General features: G+C 41.5%; 1 protein-coding gene across 1 annotated transcript; it reads right to left on the bottom strand.

Annotated features, from left to right (window-relative positions):
* IGFBP1 (insulin like growth factor binding protein 1) lies at positions 1 to 6,875 on the bottom strand. The gene is made up of 4 exons (XM_064443804.1): positions 6,414 to 6,875; positions 4,560 to 4,738; positions 2,086 to 2,214; positions 1 to 927 (listed from the first exon to the last, which is right to left on the bottom strand). Exons 1-4 carry the CDS (start codon positions 6,790 to 6,792, stop codon positions 796 to 798), a joined length of 819 nt encoding a protein of 272 aa, XP_064299874.1. The 5' UTR covers positions 6,793 to 6,875; the 3' UTR covers positions 1 to 795.
* Positions 6,876 to 16,071: the final 9,196 nt, after the last annotated feature.

The following is a 16,071-nucleotide window of genomic DNA, read 5'->3' on the forward strand; positions in this document are numbered from 1 at the left end:
CAGCACCAAAGACATTATTTAATAGCTCATCTTAAATAACATGACGATGTCAACATGCAAACAACTTACACCTGTCGAAGTGGCACAGAATATCCTGTTGTGTTTTGCCATTCTGCTGGTGCATATGTTTAGAAAATAGAAACAAATACTGTCCCATCAGGAGCTTCAGTATATAATCAAGGTTTAGATTTTCTTTTTTAAGAAACAGCTTGACATTGAAACAGAGGTGCAAATGCAACATGATATATAAACAAAACAGGTTTTAAATAAGTTTCTAAGTGTGTTCTCTACTGGAAGCTATTTTTTAAAATTCAGTTTTACATCTATAAATACATAGTACAAAAATGCAAGTTTACAAGCCATTTTTCCCAATAGAGTTATGCCGTTTGAAGTTCTAAGTAGCAACATTCCTCCAACCTAAGATGCATACATTTAAGAGAAATAAAATTAAGTATTTACATATAAAGTTATGAAGTGTTTGAGGATATAAATTAGTAACAACACACAAAGATAAAAATACATATACTGTGAAATAAATAATTCAACAGCTTTACATATGAAGGTATCTATAATATACAAACAAAATATACAAGACTGTAGGACTTGATCATGCAGTTGCTCATATCTGTCACTAGACCATCTGAGTAATCCCAGTGCAGTAAAAAACCCTACTTTATGGGATGGCTCATATGCTGAAATCCAGGTGCACAAAACTACCTTACTGAAACTGATGGAAGTGTCTCCTGACTAGATCAGGTGCCAAAGAAAACTTGGTGTGAATGAACGTGTTTAGTTTTATTCTTGTGAGTTGAGATACTGATGGCATTCGGGGTCTCCTTTCATTTCTGGAGATCCAGGAATTCTTCTTCCATTTTTTGGATAGACACACCAGCATCCAGCAGACTCTCCATCCAGTGAAGTTTCGCACTAGAATATAATTAGCAAAACAAAACACACAATAAGCAACTGTAAGCAGAAGGTTACCTGTAAGTAGAGGTGTTGGACAGAAGTAGGATCAGAAGGTAGGGACCTGCCATGCACAAACTTGTTCTGAATGTGGTGGCCCCTGCTCAGACAGAGTCTCTGACCAATACACTTGGTTAGGGAGCCATGACCCAAGCTCAGCTACCACAACAGCAACTTCAGATTTAAAACAGTTTGCCCACTCCTGGCAAACAGCAGTATAGACCACCAATATTTTCCAGCATGAGAAATCAAAGGAAGGCAGAATATACAAGCTGGTAGGGCGACAGCAATGACTGGAGGGTCTGGCTCTTCACACATGGAGGCAAATAGGGTGGGTTTTTCCTTGGGGAGGAGGTTAAACAGCTTTCTGTTGTGCCTGATTAGATCCCAGGTCACAATATCTGTGAGTCACACAGTGGTGCCATGCCCAAAAACAAGGAGTCTCGGTGATACAGATTTATGCAGACCTACTAAATTTGTGTGCATGACCTGTGGTTACAAGGGTGTGGCGTGAGGTTTGGAGCTTTAGTTAGGTTTGCAGATTACTCTCAGTGTAACTTGCAATGGCTTTTTTGAGGCTATAATGGAAATGAGCATATAACATAATCCATAGGCAGCACACCTCAGTATTTTTGTTCTACTTTCAGACAGCTAGTTTTGCTCCAGAGAGTTTTTTCACTGCCTGCATAAGTTTTTCACTGCCTGGGAGCTGAGAGCCTCCTTTCTTCATAGTGATTATCATATATTCAGTGGGCTTTGCAGGCAGTATGGTGGATATTATGAATTAATGTCAACTGGGAATATGCTAACAAATCAGGTACATGGAACTTGATTTGGCCTGGGAGCAGACAGGGTTAAAAAATTTTGGAGAAGGCCTTGCATGCACCTGTTCTGTGAATGAAAAAGACTCCTGCCTCCATTGCTGTCAGCCCACAGCATGCATCTCACTTTTAAGAGAAGGACAAACCATCTGCTCCCACTACTAAGAATCCCTGTTTTCACAACCTGCTTTCCAGCAGCTGCAAACTCATGAGTTTGGGAGCAGAGGGCTATGAAAGCGTTGGCTGTGTCAGGCTAGTCGCAGCACTGCTGTGAGCAGACAGGGGAAAAGGCACCTACCTGTTTGCTGTGGTAAAATCCATTCTTGTTGCAGTTGGGCAAGTAGAATTTGTAAATCTCCCCTCCGTTTCTCTGCTGTGCCTTTGCCAATTTATACAGGGCTCTGTAGAGCTCCTTCTGACAAGGTCCCTGCAAGAATACCATGCAAAGGTTGTCAATACCCAAACCACAAAGAAACCAGCTAAACAAAAGATGATCAGTATGAAGATAGCAAAAGCTAAAAATACTTATTAGTCAGTGCGCTGGTTTTGACTAGGATAGAGTTAGTTTTCTTCATAGTAGCTAGTATGGGCCTATGTTTTGGATTTGTGCTGAAAACAGTATTTATAATACAGAGATGGTTTGGTTATTGCTGAGCAGTGCTTACACACAGTCAACCACTTTTCTGCTTCTCACCCCACCCCACCAGTGAGCAGATTGGGAGTGCACAAGAAGCTGGGAGGGGACACAGCTGGGACAGCTGACCCCAACTGACCAAAGGGGTATCTCATACCATATGACATCATGCTCAGCATATAAAGTTGGGGGGAAGAAGAAGGAAGGGGGTGATGCTTGGAGTTATGGCGTTTTCTCTTCCCAAGTAACCGTTATGCATGATGCAGCCTTGCTTTCCTGGAGATGGCTGAACACCTGCCTGCCGATGGGAAATAGTGAGTGAATTCCTTGTTTTGCTTTGCTTGTGTGCATGACTTTTGCTTTCCCTATTAAACTGTCTTTATCTCAACCCACGAGTTTTCTCACTGTTACCCTTCCAATTCTCTCCCCCTTCCCACCAGGGGAGAGTAAATGAGTGTCTTGAGAGGTGCTTAGTTGCCAGCCAGGGTTAAACCACAACAAAATCACAAAGAAACCAGCTAAACAAAAAGTGATTAGTATAAAGCTAGCAAAAAGCTGAAAATACTTATTAGTCATTAAATCTGCACCAAGCTGCTTTGCATGTAGTTTTTACTTTTTTCAGTAGGAATACAGCCAGAAAACTCTGGTGTTGCATTTAGGCCTTTGTTTTTATCCTTTGAGGTATTTTCTGTCCTCAGAAACATGAGGATTTAAGTCCTTAAATTGCCACACAAGGAAATTTAACCTGTACTAAGTAAACACATTACTGCTCAGAGGGTACAATCTCTCCTATTATGGGGAGGTGCACGTTAGGAGGCTGGTGTACGTGAGACTAGCCACGTTTTCTGTGTTGCCATGGCCCTGTGCTCTGTTGAAGTATGGAGAATAGGTGCAAGACATATATAGATGGTGCAAGAGCAAACATCTGAATGTTTGTTATCTTTTGTACAGGACAGAGCTGTTGCCAAAGCAAAATAGAGAGCACCCCTGTGGCTTTGAGACCCAAACTCAAAGTGCCTGGAACTGGGGATGAAGAACTGTTTGCAGTATTCACTTTTTTCACAATTTGCTTGCTCCATTTTTCAAAGTCACAATTGCCACATATTAATAGTACCCAATGTGTTTAAATGAGTGAAAGGGGAGGAGAAGTGACTGAACAAATATTTTTACTTTAGAGTGAAAATAATCATACACTTTGCTTTTGCAAGACCTTCCCATGTCAGCCCTTCACATAAGCAGTCCTATTCAAGTCAATGGGCTTATCTGTGGCTCTGGGTGAGAAAAGCAGAAGCCTAAAAATCAGAAGTGGAGCTAACGGTACTTACATGTAATAGTTCAAACTAAGTCAGTGATTAAGTCCTGTTCTGAACGTGAATGAGTCTTCCTAGAGTGGGGTGATGGTTAGTAGGTTTTTGCCTTTCTTTTTTACAGTTTGTCTGCGACCATTATGAAACCGGGGTTCTATGGTGCCCAATTCTAATTCAGCTCCGTGCTGCGGGTGTGCGGGCTGCCTGGGACTGGTTTAACTGTGGTTCTCTGGTGCCCTCATGTGGAACATGGACATGCTTGCAAGGGTCTCACAGCCCATTAGCCACTGTGAGTTTGTAAAGCCGAAGAAAAAGCTTACTTTAATTGCTGAGCTTTCTGTCTTTTTACATGCATGTACTTAGCGTTTCCTTCTGATCAGAAAGAAATATATTTTCGTTTGCATTGTTGTTTCATCGATAACTACATGTAAGGACTCCCTTTTATTTCACTGAGCATTGGACCAGTGACAAATGCCTTTTAACTAACTTTAACTTTTTAACTAAACCAAAAAAAGGAGTCCAAGATTTTAATGTGGGCTCCTGGAAGTTGAGGGCCTATTCTATAATCTGATATAATTCAGAGAAAGATTCAGCCTCTGCAAGGCATCTGTCTAGGACATGTCTGAGGCCCTTCTGTTTTTATCACTCCTGCCATTTTGCCTGTTCCTCAAGCATCTGATGAAGGCATTCCAAAAGTCTGTTTGCTGACTGTCCAAAATACTGACATCCCAGTGTTGCTGCTAGCAACATTTCATGCACATTTTCATTTTGTATTCTGAATCAATAGCATCTACTGAAATGGTCTCTGAAAGATTTGCAGAGAAAACCCACCTGCTCTTTCAATTTCTTGAGTTCAGATCCTCTCTTTGCTTTCATGTTTTCATATGCAGTGATGGCATTCCAGGGGATGGATTTATCCTGGCCTATTGGAAACATCAACTGATAGTTCAGCAGCTGATCCTGTGTCATTTCTGTGCTCTCCAAAGGCATATCCTCAGCTTCGATAGAGTCTGGAAAGGAATGATATTAAGGTGAACGTCTTCAGTGAACATTTACATTTATTTCTCCAAGTTAAAATAGGTAAAGAAAAAGAAGAATGATCATGCAAGAACAAAAAAAAGTAATATCTAAGATGGCTCCACTACAGTAGCTCTTGCAGGAGTCATAAACTACATGTGCAGCACAACAAATTAAACTTCTGTCATAAATTCATTTGAGGACGCATCAGCTGTTCTCTAACAAATTGGTTGTTTCATGATCCTTCAAAATCACTCTAATCCCAAAGATGAAGGTGGAGCCTGTCTGTTAGAAATGAAAAAACTTTCTTGACCACAATGTGTTATAATGACTTTGCTAAATGAGGCAAGACTGGAGTTACTCTTGTGATTAATTTAGATTTCTGTCAGCATCATGTGTTTTAGTTTTTATTCAGGAGAGGAACTGGTCCAGAACTGATCCCATGGCATCCTGTACATTGTTCCATGGCTTGCCTCAGATATGAGAAGGGGTAGCAATTCACAGGAGCCAGCAGTAGCTCATGCTCATGGCCTGCTGTGGACCAAATAGTCAGGCAATGGCAGAAACTTTTTGGCTCTGCCTGATCATGGCCACCACGCCAACGCCTAAGTCAGTGTGTGTGAACTCTCTCACTGGCAGCAGCAGAAGCTCTTTGCAACTACAGGGATTTATCATGGGATAAAAGTTTGATATGTGTCTAAATGACATTGGATCAAGGCTGTAAACAATCATCCAGTGGACTAAAAAACACCTGGTTTAAGAAAAAATGGAGTTGGAAAATTGAGAAGAGAAAGAAAGAAAGAAAGAGTAAAAACTAGGAAAGAATGAAATAAAATAAAATACTAGCCCTTTTTAACTGCAGGAAGCTTAAACACTCAGTTTAGTCACTTCTCTCCCCTCCCTGCCCCCTTAAGTGCAAGAGTTTTCCAGTTACTGCCACCAATGGCCATTGTTATTTTGAGTCAACAGTGACTGATTTTGTAATGCTACTGGGTTACCTTAATCACCACTGCATGAACATAGCAGTAATGGTGGTAAAAATAATAAACTGTAAAATAATTAAATAACACTGAAGAAGTTCCTGATCATCATACAGCATAAGATGCTTGATATGTCTTTTTGCTCAAAAATAGGTTGGCTAGCACTGCACTACTTCAGATACATTTTATTCTTGACGTGAAGCCAGGCACAAAGCCTGGTTAGCTCTTTTCATTCTCTACCATGTCTTTTGGAGATGGACATAAACGAAGTCCAGAAAACATTTGTCCTACTCTAGTTACTGTTTGCTACCAAAGAAAAACTGTCTATAGCCTCCCAGAAACCTTATTCTGATTATTCTGCATCGTCCCATTACTACGCTTCTGGGTCTTCCTGCTTGCTGCCCGTGGCATAACAGCCTGATGCGAACATCTCTTGGCTCTACACCAGGATGTGTCTCACCTTGCACAAGTAGAGCACGTTTTCCTGGAAAGCGCTGCCCGTCTTCCCTATCTTTCAAAGGCCTGCCTAACTTCGCTCATTTTGTTAAGCTCCTGACGCCCAGGGCCCGCCCCAGGAGCACCCCGCCTGCCGAGCCCTGGCTCCCCTGGGCGAGGGGCTCTGCCGCAGCGCCCCGGCGCGCAGCTCCCCAGCCCGGCGGCGCGGAGCGGGGACGCGATCGCGCCGTACCTGCCGCCTCCGCCGTGCGCATCCCTCCGGCCTCGCTGGCGGGCAGGCACGTCCCTTGTCCCTGGATGAGGGCGGAGAGGGGCCGGGGCTCTCCCGCGGGGACGTGGCAGCGGAGCCCCTGGCGGCAGCGGGCCGTGTAGACCCCGCACGGATGGCCCGGCCCGAGGGCGCAGGTCTGGCAGCAGCCGCAGCCGGGCTGCCGGGCAGTCTCCGGGCAGTCGGGCGCGACGGGCGGGCAGAGGGCGAGCTTCTCCTGGGTGCACGGGGCGCAGTGCATGGGCTGCAAGGCCACCCCGGAGATGAGGCGGGGGCCCAGGAGCGACGGCAGCAGCAGGGACGGCAGCCAGCAGCGGCGCAGCAGAGACCGCAGGCTACTCATGTCGCTGATGAGGAGGGACCACAAAGAGGGTAGCTCAGCAGGCTGAGGAGCAGGAGGCAGTTTACATACATTCAGCTTGCCCGGGCCATTTATACAGCGCTTTGCCTGGCTATTAATCTTTAACCCCGAGTTAACTATTATCTGAACAGGAGGGTTGGAGAAGCATCATTTCACTGGCAGTTCAAGTCCCTGACCACTCTTCCCCTCCCCTTTTCACTTTCTCCCTTTATCTTATTTCTTTCCTCCAGACATGCAGGAATGCTTTTATTCCCTCACCCCCACCTCTCTGCCCTAACACAGTTAACAAGGAAAAATGTGGTGGGGGTGGAGGGGAAACGGGCAGAGGGGAATGGATGGATGCGGGGTATCCCCTCCCCTTTTGCCTGTCAAAAATGTCTCCTGTCTCCTGTTCTTGACATTTGATAAAAATGTAAATGTTTTTTAAAAAAAGGGGGGAGGAAGGAGAGGAGGGAAATCCCATTGAAACTGAGTCAACTGATTTCGTATTTCCCCAGCAACAAATGCAACAAACCCTTGTTTAATTTTCGTCATGTGGCTGCAGGTTAGGAGGACACTGACATACCAAAGAGGAGGCCCCAAGGGTAATAAAGCCATCAGGATCCAGTAACCACTGCACACATGCACGTAGGAGTCCTTGCCTTAACCTCCGGGAGGGGCTGTGCAGCTGAAGCTGGAGGGATTTCCCGCATCTGGGCTTAGTTTTGCTACTGCTGCTGGGATGAGAGGAGTATCAGTCCTCAAAACACGCACTTGGGGGAAACCAGCGTTTGTCAAAAAGTCAAAAAATAAATGAGATATCTGCTTTTCTGTCTGTCCTGTTACCATCTCCATCTCCTCATATATCACCTGGGGTATGGGGAGGAAAATCTTTCTTTCACTCCTCTGCAAGCAACAGTTGTCGCTATAATAAAAGCAAAAGTATTCAAACTACACTGTGCTGAACAGATTATTTTATCCTGGTATTTGCAGTATGAACTGAGCCTGAAATAGCAAATTCCACTGTCAAGTCATCTAATGTAGCATGATTTTTGTTTGGTTGGGGTTTTTTTTTTTGCAGTTAGTTCTCCTCTTTTGTAAATTATCATTTGCATGAAAGAAAGTTGAAGCAGAACTGCAGAGCATTGTTTATGTTCTATTATTCACTCTTCTTTTTCTGCTATTAATGCCAAAGTTGTGGGGTTTTGGTTTGGTTGTTTTGGGTTGGGTTTTTGTGTTGTTTTGTGTTTTTGTTTTTTCTTTTTTTACCCCCCTATATTCATAACTCAATTCATAAAAGTATTCTTACTGGTTACAGACTTTTAAAAGTTGAAACTTTTTCACTTAACTACTTCATTGACTTTTTTTTTAATTCAGGTTGTTTTAGGGATCTCTATCTGGATACACAAAAGATGGCAGCACTTAAAACTCACTAGCATTTTTAAGCATTTTAATCAAGACTAATTTTACAGATTTTAAAAGAATTCTGTGTACTTCACATGTTTTTCTGAAAACCTAGGGCATGACAATTTTTACTTGCAATTAGACTTTTCAAGCTCTAATGCTCTTTTGACCGTTTAACTTCTAATTTTTTCTTGTGCATCTGTCTTAGAAAATAATGATTCCCTTACCATTCAATGTGAAGTGAAAAATATACAGCAAAATGTCATCTTTCGTCCCTCAAAGACAAAAAGAAAACAATGCAAACCAAAGTCCCTTTCATGAAGAAAAATGAAAAAAAATACAAATGGAAAGTAGATCCAGTTGTAAAATGACAAAGACCCAAAGAGCTCATATGCATTTGTATATGTGTATGCTTGTATTCATTCACTTATCTATGTATGTCTCTCTGCCATGTTAGATCGCTTTGTATGAACAGAATTGAGGATCATTCTACTACTGACTGCTTAACGTAAGCTACTTGCCTCTGAAATGATGTACTCCTCAGTAACAGTTACCATCCTGACTGCAGATGTTGTCTTTAAAAAAGGAGAAGCTGAGAGGAAATAGCTTTTAATAATGCACATGAAATGTTTTTAAAAAGTATTTTTTAGCTCACCACCATAATTTCTTGTCTGACATACAGGCCTACATCACAAAACTTCCACTAGTTTCAAAAGAATCTCATTCTTCCAAAGCACTATCATGTTTTCAGGTCTTTGGCATATTTGTCCTTGCTGTGGGGTAGCTGGCAGTATCTGAGCTGCCCAGGGAATTCCTAACACCTGGCAGCCTCATAGAAGGCAGATTTTTTCAGTTTACCCAGTAAGATAAACAAAAGATAAACAAAAAAAATCCCATAGATTATAAAACATTATGAAGGTGCGTGTGTTTTGTTTCCTTTATGATTGCAGGTCAACTCTAAATGATGGCCCAGCCCATTTTCCCTTGCTGTCTTTTGTACAGTCAAACGGAGGAAACCTAAAACTCTGCTAAAGCAAACTTTGTGAGCAGATGTTCTTCTGCACAAAAGGTAGACCCATAAAAATCAGTCCCCTCATATTTCTTTTATATAACTGTGATGAACATACATTAGAACAGGTTATGATAACTTAGGGCAGTATCAATCAACAAGGCAATGCTTTTGTATAGGCCACGGGACACCAATGAAGTGAAAGCAGTGTATATGTTTATGTAGGCTCTGTTTGATGTAATACTACAACTCATCTACCAATCTCCATCTCTGACCCTGACATTGCTTTAAAGAACATAAACAGATAAGAGACAGGAGGTTAAAAACGTCCATGATGTAAAGCTGTGTTTACTGAAGACTTTTGATGGTAATTTTTAGGTGTTCCAACTGTTGTCCCCTAAATTGAACCACTTGTCAAAAGTGAATCCTAAGCAAGGGTTACTTTTCTACAAGACTTTCCCCATTGGTTTCTCAGTAATTCTTAGCCAATGACCTCATTTTGCATGTTAAATAAGGTTTGGGATTTTTTATTCTTTTCTGTAAAGCCACATGGCGTGACTCATAGAACATAAAGTTTTATATAAGTTTGTGTACAAGTGATCTTTATTCCCTAATCACCAAAAATTCAAGTGGCTTGCCAAACAATTTCCTACTGGGACTGCTTCTCTGGATATGTTTAAAAAACCCCAAAACAAGCAGTGGAGTATCCTCATTATTTTTCTTTAGGTAAGAAACTAATCCTGAATTCTAAGTTTAATATCCAAAACTACTGTGTGATACACACACACACACATATATATATGGCATCAAGCATATGAAGAGAAACAGCTGTGCTAGAAATACAAAAAGCCCTAGTCCCTTCTCTGTCATTTAGTCCCTATCAAAAAAGGTTTTATTTCAGCTCTATGGATTATTAGGAATTTTTATCCAAGTAATTGGCAGTGCTTAAGTTATTGATGAATAATATGATTCAAGCATTTATTGGTTGTTAGTTGTCACTTTGTGCCAATTACCTACATGCCGTTTGGTATTATTTTTCTCTTCTAGTTGGGTAAGCATGACTTTAGAATTAGATTCTGGATACAGATAAAGAGGTGTTCCAAGTTTGTGTTGCACTAATATTCTCTAACTTTTGCAGACTAACTTTTGCTGTTTTTTTCCCCAGAAATTAGTTTTGCTAGAATGTGGGAAATATTTTATAAATACCTAAGACTGCAGAAACTCTAGTACAAGAAAAGTGAGAGGCTTTTCCCTCTAGCTAGGGAAGAGAGGAAAAAGTAATTTATTTCCTTGGTGGCACCCCAAGTGTTTGGGCACTGAGTAAAACACCTTGTTCACAATGATGTGCATGCATAGACCAGCCAGATAATTATTTTCTAAGAACTATTGAGCTCTTCTGGCAAGACATCTTTTAGTCATCCTACCATGTGGTGATGGCACAAGTATGAGTTTTTCTAGCTGGAGAAATAATCCAGAAACACTTTGACAAGAGATAAAGCTGAAAGCACGCAGCAGAGTGTGAGTCCCTGTGTGGAGACTTAATATAAAAAGGCTTCGGCTTCACCCATCCTGCTGTAGTCAGCATTACTAACCCCAGGTAGGGGTATTGCCTGGGACCACCTGAAAATGAAGTGTTTTCATTGCCTACCAGAGTGAGCTATACCTTAGCAGCAACTTTGAAAATTTTAAATGAACCCTTTAGCACTGGCTCCAGACACCTAAACCAGCACCAGCTCTTTAAATCTCTTTGTATTCTTCAACCACTGTGTCTCTCCAGGCCCAGTAACAGAAAAGAGTACCACCAAACAAGTAATGTGCACTTTACTGCAGTCCCTGAGGGCTGTAAGCACTGATGACATGAGTCTTCAGCCTTCACCACTGTTAGGTTTACTTTCTTAAGTGGTTGCTATCTTCTGCTGATAAAGGAAAAGGTGACTTTCCCAGAAATTTACTCTAAAAGCAATTTAAATATAATTGGGCATCTCATGTGAGGGACAGTTTGAGACAGTAACAGAAGGCTACTGCTTACTTTAACATCTGGGTCTGTCACATGGGTTAAATGCCAGGATGCCAATGAAACTCTCCTTTCCTCCCCAAACTAATATATGACTTTCCAGTAATAAGCCTTTCCACATGCAGTAGGAAGAAAAGTGATGGACAAAAAGTGAGATCCAGCCCCAGACCAGGGGCATCATAGAGCCAGCAGTGTGTTCAGGTGGCCAAGAAGGCCAATGGCATCCTGGCTTGTATCAGGAATAGTGTGGCCAGCAGGAGCAGGGAGGTGATCGTGCCCCTGTACTCAGCACTGGTGAGGCCGCACCTCAAGTCCTGTGTTCAGTTTTGGGCCCCTCACTACAAGAAGGACATCAAGGTGCTGGAGCGTGTCCAAAGAAGGGCAACAACACTGGTGAAGGGTCTAGAGAATAAGTCTTATGGGGAGCAGCTGAGGGAGCTGGGGTTGTTTAGTCTGGAGAAGAGGAGGCTGAGGGGAGACCTTATTGCTTTCTACAACTACCTGAAAGGAGGTTGTAGCGAGGTGGGTGTTGGTCTCTTCTCCCTAGTAACAAGCAATGGGATGAGAGGAAAAGGCCTCAAGCTGTGCCAGGGGAAGTTTAGGTTGGATATTAGGAAAAACTTCTTCACTGAAAGGGTTGTCAGGCATTGGAACAGGCTGCCCATGGAGGTGGTGGAGTCTCCATCCCTGGAGGTATTTAAAAGAAAGGTAGACGTGGTGCTTGAGGATATGGTTTAGTGGTGGACTTGGCAGTGACAGGTTAGCGGTTGGACTCAATGATGTTAAGGGTCTTTTCCAACCTTAATGATTCTATGATTCTATGATAGTCACAGCCAGTTACACAACTTAGGAGACAAGTGTCCGTGGGACAACAGCCAACAATAATTCATTTATATTGGTTTATACCTCATCAAATGGAACAGTGGATATTCTCTTTCACAGTAGAGAGGGTGAATTTTTAAAGGAGCTTACTGCTAACCCAAAAATGGAGGAGGCCCTGATGTTTCAAATTCCTGTTTTTTTCTTCTGAGGCTTCATGGAGGGTTTTCTCCTCCATGAGTATCTTTGGTTGTTAATACTAAAATCTAAAATGGAATTCTGTCATCTTTTTATGCTTTTAAAAATTATAATAAAAATAGGGATAAGTCATAGGATGCAGACCACAGTAAGTCAAGAGGTCCATTTTCTCTGGTTATCCATCCTATGAAGTGGGAAGCCGAAACTGGAGGAAAAACATGCCAGAACTGGGCCTGCTACAGGAACAGGGACTGGGCTGCAGGCAGAGCAGAAGACAGTAGCATGAAATTCTCACCAAGAGAGCAAGAGGGCTGTTACTGACAGCAAAATGATATGTTGTTAAAACACAAGGGTTCGTTTCTCTGGATCATTTACAATTGTTTTCTACATTTAGGTTATTCACTTCTGCACTGGCTCTTACAGAAATAAAACAGTTTGCGCAGCTGCTTTTGTCAAGAAATCTGTCCCTGCCTTTTGTTATGGGGCATTTCTGATTTCACCTATATCATTGCTATTAATTATTATTATAATATTGTTGCTAGTAATACCAAGAGTACTTTTTTAATGTTTCAGAGTCTCTACTGTTTCCCTAGAGGATGAAAGACAGGACTTTGGGACTTCAGTTAGTTCTAGAGAGCTTGAGGCTTGCATGGAGAAGTGAAACCAGGTAAGCTGCTGCTGGGATTCAGGGTTGCCTGAGCTATTCAAACATTACCACCTTTGAATTAGTGCCTGATAGTTATCAAGTGTGAAAGCTTTTGCTACTCACTGCAGCCTTAATCTACATGTATTTACTATTTCAAACTCTTTGCAGGGGATGCACCACGAAGTATAGGCAAGTTCACGCTGTCCAGAGGAACAAAGATGCTCTGAGGTGCTTGCCTCTGTTTGTGACCCCTGAACCTTTTGGTGTGAGGGGGACAGGGCTTGCTTTCTGTGTGAAGAGGTAGGAGAAGAGCGTGAAGACAAATTAACTGTGAGACACAACACCCTCGTTCAGGCAGGTCACCCTCTGTGGCACCTACTCTTGGGGAAATACACCTCAGCAAGCATTTTAGAGAAAACTAAAGCTGCTAATTCTACTTGTCAGCAGTTTTAAGGCTCCTTGAAGGAGCCTTTGTCTCTCCTTTGCAAGTAGAGACTTGAAGGGGTTAATCTAACCTGTTATTATATCAAAATCACACTGGAGATAAGATTGAATGTCACATGAATATTTGCCTGACCTACTGTATAAATAATCTCTGCCATCAAACACAGAGATCACACAGGGTTACTGGATTAAAAAAAAAATCAATATAATTAATGTATAATGAAACAAAGCAAAAAGCCAAAATCAGATTGTCAAAGCACCTCGTTACAGATGAAAGTAGAGTGCCTCTTTTTACAAATAGGAACTTGACTGCATTCAATAAATCACCACAATTTTGCCTTCCTTAGAAAAGCCACATGGAAAAGAATAAAACTTCTAGTGATCCACAGTTAGGTGATAGTCAGTTGTAAAAACTAAGACAGACAGAGAGAATTATTAGATGTCTCAGAAGCTATTCTGTCATGAAATCTGATTAATTGAGCTGTTGCAGAAATGCTTATACATGTAACTATAAAAGTAAGACTTTTTTGTTGTTGTTGTTATTACAGTTGGTGACTGGCTGACTATAACATGGTCAACATGACAAAAATAAACCACCCCCCAACACCACCTTCTCTTTAATTTAGTTTTCTAATTTTTATATATAGCACTTTTTCCCCGCTCTGATTTGGTAATTTTCCCAGTCCCAAAGATATCTATGCAATAAAAACATGTTCTGCAGACTTATTAAGTTTATGTAAAAAAATACAGTACACCTTTTAAAATAATCAGTTCAAGTCTTATTTTCTTATTTCTTATTTTCTTATTTCTTATTCTCTATTTCTACACTGATTTTGCATTCTGAGAAACTTTTTAGCTGTTGTGAGTCTGCTACTGTGTTTTTCCTTGCCTTATGTGTTCTCCAAATGTAGTCATCACAGTCTTCATTTTGCTGGTCTCATGTAAGGGCTTTGCTCAGTGTTTTGTTTTCTTTAATCAATTTTTATCATCACTTAGTTGTGGCCAAAAAAACCCACCTGCTACTGAATATACTGGTCAAGGTCAGGACACGCTACTGATTTGTATGCTTACATCATAACGTTTGTAGTATAATTTCCAATCCTACAGTCTCAGTTGACTTTTTCTCAGCTAACCAGGAGCGTTCAGGATGCCAAACAGCACTTCTTTCTCCACCATCCCAGTTCCATCCCTTCTTTCTTCCCTTTAGCACAGTTACAATTATTAACACATATCCACATTAGTATATGTGTTGTAATGTGGTTTTGGTTGCAACTGCAAGCCTTCTGTCTAACTGTAATGGCTTCCTTCCCATGGTGGCAAAGCCTGTTGCTGTGTTGAACTGTGATTTGCGCAGGTTTTGGTTTTTTGTGGTTTTTTCTTTTTTTCTTAGAGAGGAGCCACAACTACTAAAGCACCCATCTCCTTTGTATGAATACTCTCATGCAGCACCAATTTCATTTAATTGAATGCTGTATGATGCAATAAATTGCTTGGTGCTTTCTTGGCTGGGAAGTATGCTTTAAAACCCATTTTACCGAGGCATCTTGTAAGTGCTTTTTTGGATCCAGCTCCTCTGCTGGTAAATTTGTCAGGAGTGCTTCCCATATTTTCATTCCTATATTTGAATTCACATCAACCTTCCATACTAGAAAGCTGGATTATTCCATTTCTAGGAAAAGAACCTTTGTTTTCCTATACTAGACATATGAGATATTTCTTTTCCCCTTTCATTGCTGGCATCTTCTTTTTATGAGAAGATGTAAGCTTTAGGAGGCTTATGGTATCTGCCAGTGAAGAGGGTCACTACAGGGGACAAACCTACAATGACATGAAAAGCTGAAAGAAGAATCCAGTTAGAAGAGGACATACAAAGCTAGGAAAGGCCAAAAGGACAAAATGGAGGACAACAAAAGGGATCAAAATGGCAGCATCAGTAAGAAGCAGAAGAGATATGACTGATTTCTTTCTTTTTTTTCTCCCTGGGAGTAATAAAGAATGGTTTTCTCCCGTCTTCTTTCCATTTTTTCAATAAAAATGGGCTAAAACGCAAAACCCCCCACAAAACCCCAAAGAAATAAAACACCACAGATGAAAGACAGTGAGTCACTGACCTATAATGCAAGTTCAGTCTTCTTTTGTAATGACTACTTTTAGGCAAAGTAGAACAATGTTGACAGGTAGCACTTAAAAGCCCTGACTCCACAGTAAGTCTAGTGATGGTGTTTACTGCCTTGTGGCCTAGGATGCTTGATTTCAAGGTTCTATCTCAGATGAGAAGGGGATCTGAAATGAGTCTCTCACTTCCCAGAGTTTTGTCCTGTGGGCTGCTGAAACTAAAGGCAGATAGATGTACCTCCTGTCTGACTAGTGTGTGCTACACATCTCCTGCCCATGTGTCACATTTCATGGTGGAGGAGTGGGACTGATGTAAAGTACTGTGAGATCACATGGATGGGCAGACCCAGAAAGCTGGCAGCCAGAAGCTGCTGTCAAGCTCTATGGGGTTTGCATGCCCACTGGGACTGACTGCCCTATCAAACAAAATTTAATTTCATTTAGGCATTAGGTACCTACATATCAGTATGAGAACTCAGCAGCAGATCTGAGGTTTTCTGGGAGGGGGCCTGCATCCTAGGTGGTGTCCTAGGTTGTGTGCCTGTCTCTAGTTTTTAATAACATTCGAAAATTTTTCTCAATAGCTTCAACTGGTCCAACATTTCTAGGTGCCACTAGGCTCATTCAAAACTT

The sequence above is a fragment of the Phalacrocorax carbo genome, chromosome 2, assembly GCF_963921805.1.
Source record: "Phalacrocorax carbo chromosome 2, bPhaCar2.1, whole genome shotgun sequence".
Lineage (NCBI taxonomy): Eukaryota > Metazoa > Chordata > Aves > Suliformes > Phalacrocoracidae > Phalacrocorax > Phalacrocorax carbo.

Excerpts from the sequence above, each read along its gene's own strand:
- IGFBP1 (XM_064443804.1), bottom strand. The coding sequence starts at position 6,792 with ATGAGTAGCCTGCGGTCTCTGCTGCGCCGCTGCTGGCTGCCGTCCCTG. Across the intron at positions 4,739-6,413 it reads GCGCACGGCGGAGGCGGCAG|ACTCTATCGAAGCTGAGGAT; the intron begins GTACGGCGCGAT and ends ATTCCTTTCCAG. Across the intron at positions 2,215-4,559 it reads TCAAGAAATTGAAAGAGCAG|GGACCTTGTCAGAAGGAGCT; the intron begins GTGGGTTTTCTC and ends GTATTCTTGCAG.